At 38.2% G+C, this 4,953-nt stretch overlaps 1 protein-coding gene across 1 annotated transcript; it reads right to left on the reverse strand.

Moving 5' to 3' along the window:
* Window positions 1–1,041: 1,041 nt before the first annotated feature.
* LOC118750135 (palmitoyltransferase ZDHHC3) lies at window positions 1,042–1,691 on the reverse strand (the record flags this gene model as incomplete). Its single annotated transcript, XM_036484866.1, is given in 2 exon segments — window positions 1,042–1,360; window positions 1,434–1,691. Coding segments are annotated over 2 exon segments (538 nt in total), but the record flags the coding sequence as incomplete, so codon positions are not given.
* Between the last annotated feature and the right edge of the window lie 3,262 nt (window positions 1,692–4,953).

A 4,953-nucleotide genomic window follows, 5' to 3' on the forward strand; every position in this document is an offset into this window, starting at 1 on the left:
TTAACACTTGCACTTTATTACATTGAAATTGAATGGGCTACAAAACTGCATACTCAAAGATATTCAAAAAAGATTAAAAAGTTTAAAACTTTGATAGCCATTTCTTTCTTGTTATTGAATGAGCTATATTTTAAATAAAAATTTACGCAAAAGATTGGAATGGAAGACATCAAATATCACATAGAGTGCTCACGAACTTCCCTCTATCAATAATCACAATGTCATCCGCATAGCCTTGACAGCTGATGCCATTATCAGTGAAAATCCGTAGAAGTTCGTCCATTCTTAGAATTTTTCTTAAAATCCGTTGTTGCAAAATTTTGTTGAATTTTTCAAATTTTTTTACGAAGTTTAAAATCTGTACCTATATGGTTTTTGTTAGATACTGAGATGGATTTTAGTAAAAAAATAATAAACATTAAACAAACAAAAGAAAAATAGCCAAAATTTGTCAAATTGTCGTTAACATACATCAGTAAATAAAGTTTAGGTACAGCGAGTTTTTTGCAATACGGGCAACTATTTTTTAAATATTTTACTTTTCGCCAATTTTTTTATAAACATATGGTTAATTCTACAACAAAAACTAAAAAAAATCAAGTTCCAAACCATGTGTGAAATTTCTACAATTTTTCATTAAAGTTTTGCACTTTTTAATAACAATGTTTAGAAAAAATGTCACTAATTTTCTCCATAAAATAATGTTAGATCATTTTGTATATGGAGAAAGTGAGCGAAACCTCAAAATAAATTTGCCAAAAATCAATAGTAAGTCCAAGCTTCCGACGACTTGCACTTTATTGTACTAAGATTCAATAGGCTAAAAACTGCATACTCAAATTTTTTCTAAAGAGTATAATAAAAAAGTGCAATATTTTAGTGAAAATTTGCAGAATTTTCTTTAATTTTTTCACTAGGTTTTGAACTCTGATTATTGAGGTTTTTGTTGTACAATTAACTATATTTTTATAAAAAATTATCGAAACCTACCTAAACTTTGTTGTTTGACTGTATGTGAAATTCAAAAATAAAAAAATAAACTAAAATGAAGTTGGTTTGCAATCACCAAAATCATTTATTTTAGACGTCATAGCTCGTTAACAACGGTGTATCATAATACCGCAGAGATGAATTGAAGCTAGTGCACGGTATAAGCCAACAAAGCGGATTGCCTCGTCCGAACACTTCAGCAAATAAATGAATTTTCCGCCGGTTTGGACGTAGGGCGCTTTTACCTTTCATTTGTACCACTTCTACTGCCGTTTCATCGTGCAGTATAGCGTGCATCTGATCGACCATTATAGCCAAGACGAAAAGACCAAATAGAGCAGATTCCAAAAGCAGAATAATACTGTGAAGCCTGCAAATATATATTTACATAAATATATAAATGTTTTTATTTGTTAACTTAATATATTTAAGTATACTTTTACATTCTTGTTTGCGTTTCCAGAGTAGATACATTGCAAATCGAGCAAGGATATATAAAACTGTAGGCCACCATTGAAACAGAATAAATGCAGAGTATGCCGACATAGAAAAGAAATTGAAGAAAAAATTTCTGATTTCTCTCGCCTACACAGTTATTAATCCAGGGACAATGATGGTCCATACGTCGTATGCAGCGCTTGCAAATGCGACAGTGGTGAGCGCGTGGTGGACGATAGGTCTCACAACGTGTACAAACAGTCCTAAAATGTTACATATATGTATATATGTACACATGTATGTAATATATATATCGCACGTCTAATAATGTAGATAATTACTTCTAAATGTAATTTTGTGTGAAAACGCAAAGTATAATCAATTCCCTGCAAACATATTCTGAGCGCTCCGAATATATGAGTCTGAAATGAGTCCTACAGTTTCAATACAAAAATTTGCCTCATAGATGAACCATTTAAGGCGGATTTTTAGGGTATGTACAATGGATATAAAAAAGAGAAATTCTATTTTATAAAAATATGGTATAATCTTGTGAAATATCCATACATATGTATGCACATTAGGGTGGTCCAAAATTAGTAAAGTTTGTATTTTCTGGGCAGACCTATAAAATATAGTTATGTACTATAAAAAAGGGTTAAATAAATAATTGGGTATTATTATTGGGAATATCCTGAAGAAAAACAGAGTTTTCGGATCGAAAAATATTGACTTTGAAGAACTTTATACCATTTCTACGAAAAGTGTTTTTTCTCATATAAAATACATGGAAAACTTTGCTTTGAGCGACCTCTAAATATTTTTTGATTTCGGCCGCTGTGGTGTAGTGGTAAGCAGTGCGCGCTTCCACTCCGCAGCACCTGGGTTCAAACCCTGGTCAAAGCAACATCGCAAAAAAATATAGAAAAGAGGTTTTTTCTTAACAGCGGTCGTCCCTCGGCAGGCAATGGCAAACCTCAGAGTGTTTTTCTGCCATGAAAAACAGCTTCTCATAAAAATACAATAGCCGTTCGGAGTCGGCGTAAAACTGTAGGTCCCTCCGCTTTGTGTGACAACATCAAGGCGCACGCCACAATTCGGAGGAGAAGCTCGGCCAAACACTAACGTATGTGTAAAGCGCCAATCTATTATTATTAATATTAAAATTAAAAAAAGGGGTATTTTTTTCGGTATAGAACAATCCTAGGGGGCGAGAGCATTAAAATTCCGAGTTTACTTTTTCACATGTATTTTTGGACCACCCTAATGTGCACATATGTACGTATATGGGCAAATCTAAAAAAACAGGTAACCTTTGTGTTATTTAGCTTTATTTTCATTGTTGTAAACTGTATAAAGCTGGTCGCTTGTGGATATAATTCATAGTCATGTGCAAAAATTTAGTAAAATAGCTTCAAAACTGAGGTGGAGAAGCCAATCTGGTAAAATCAATCAAAATTTTTTCTCAAATTTACAACTTGCACAGCGTAATTTGAACCCAACTTATTCTTTTGTTTTCTATTTCAGCGATCTAAATGGTTATTCCTTGTCTAACTTTTGAAGCACTTGATGAAAATGAATTACAATTACATTTATCGTTTTATTAAGAGATTACGAATAGAATCATATACAAAACATAGGTGTGCCCACAAAATAAAAAATTAGACTTTTTTAAAGTGTACCTATTTTTTAGATTTGAAAAGAAGATATGTAGTTTCAATACATGATTCAATGAGGCGTATTCTGGTTTTCGTACGAATCGAAAACTTGAAATTTTTCTATAGGAAATAGGAAAATTTCAAGTTTTGACACTCCCTTAACTCCCTTACAAAAGCTTTGCACACACACACGAACCCGCACACAGTGCCTTGCTAAGGGGGCCGATTTTGTCTGTTTTTTTTTACGGTGACCATGCCGTTGATGACAAAGACTGCTTTGTCGGCAATTAGGCATTGGGTGGTCTTAGCATTGAAAGTGAAATGGTTTAAGTGGTAATGAACTGAAGTGACAAAGAATGCCATCAAGGTCTTTTGATAATGATATTTGATATTTATTTGTGCGAGTTGAATTGTGAAATGATTTGGGTTAGTTTGCTTCGACTTGTTTGTTCTTTAAAAGTCACACTGCATACTTACTACACACTACACCCGTTCGGGGCGGTTCATCCATCAACGTTGTCGTCTATTTCAGCTAGGGGGAGGCCCAGGAAGTGTACTACTTCCAGAGGGGCTGTCCATATGGACAGGGGCGTTAGCTGAGTGGGATTCTCAGGGCATGTGAAGAGGTGCCGGGAGTCATGTGGCGACTCTCCACATGCCGGGCATTGGTTGGGCACATCCTCGTTGATTCTGCTCAGGTAGCTGTTGAGCCTGCTGCAATAGCCAGAGCGAAGTTGGGCTATCCTGTCGCAGTTCGTAATGCCGTGTTTTGGCAGGTCTGCAGCTTCATCCACTGCGTCCTGCTAGTCCCCGGCGACCAAACTCCGAGGATTTTCGGGTTATTCACCGTCGGTATTGTTACGCCATCGACGTGAATACCCAGTGGCACTCTGACCTTCTTCGTCCAGGTGGTGAAAAGGGTGGCCGAGGATTTCGCAGGGGATAGGGCAAGGCTCCTTGCAGTGAAGAAGCGAGAAAGTTCGGAGAGGTAACCGTTTACTTTTGAGCACAAGTCATCAATTCCATTCCCAGACGCCATGATCGAACAATCGTCAGCATACGAGACTATATTAACACCCTCTGGTGGCTGAGGAAGCTTTGATATGTAATAATTAAACAGTAGCGGGGACAGGACACCTCCCTGTGGTACCCCCTGTTTAATTTTACGTGGCTTGCCAGTTTTGTCTCTGAAGATCACTGACGAGTGTCGACCACTCAGGTAATTCGCCGACCACCGTTTGAGTCCCTGTGGGAGTGAGGAGACCTCTATATCTTCTAGTAGCGTTGAACGACTGACAGTGTCGAACGCCTTGGACAGGTCCAACGCTACTAGAATTGTTTTCTCACAGGGGCGGTTTCGGTTTAGGCCACGAGTTATCTGAGTGTTTATGGCGTTAAGTGCTATTGTTGTACTATGCACTTTACGGAACCCATGTTGATGCTTCGCTGGGGTCAGGTGGTTCCTGAAGTACGGGAGCAGCAGGGCCTCGAGTGTCTTCGCTACCGGGGAAAGGAGAGTTATCGGGCGATAAGACTCTCCTTTGTTGGCTGGTTTTTCCGGTTTAAGCAGTGGGACCACTCTCCCCATTTTCCAAATGTCTGGAATGAGTAGAGTGGTCATAGACAGGTTGAGGACCTCCGTTAGGTACGCTACTCCCGCAGGACCCAAATTTTTCAGCACCAACATGCATATTCCGCCGGGTCCAATGGCTTTGGAGGCTTTCGCCTTCCCGATGGCTACCCTTACCTCACCGCTGGTGAAAACAAGAGGCGCACTAGGTTTTCGCATTTTGTGCAGCCTTCTGGTCACTCGACGTTTGGCTTTATCCACCGGAGGATGCAGAATGAACTGCCGGCTAAAATAGCT

The sequence above is a fragment of the Rhagoletis pomonella genome, unplaced genomic scaffold, assembly GCF_013731165.1.
Source record: "Rhagoletis pomonella isolate Grant_MI unplaced genomic scaffold, Rhpom_1.0 Rhpom_scaffold_00148, whole genome shotgun sequence".
Classification (NCBI taxonomy): Eukaryota; Metazoa; Arthropoda; class Insecta; order Diptera; family Tephritidae; genus Rhagoletis; species Rhagoletis pomonella.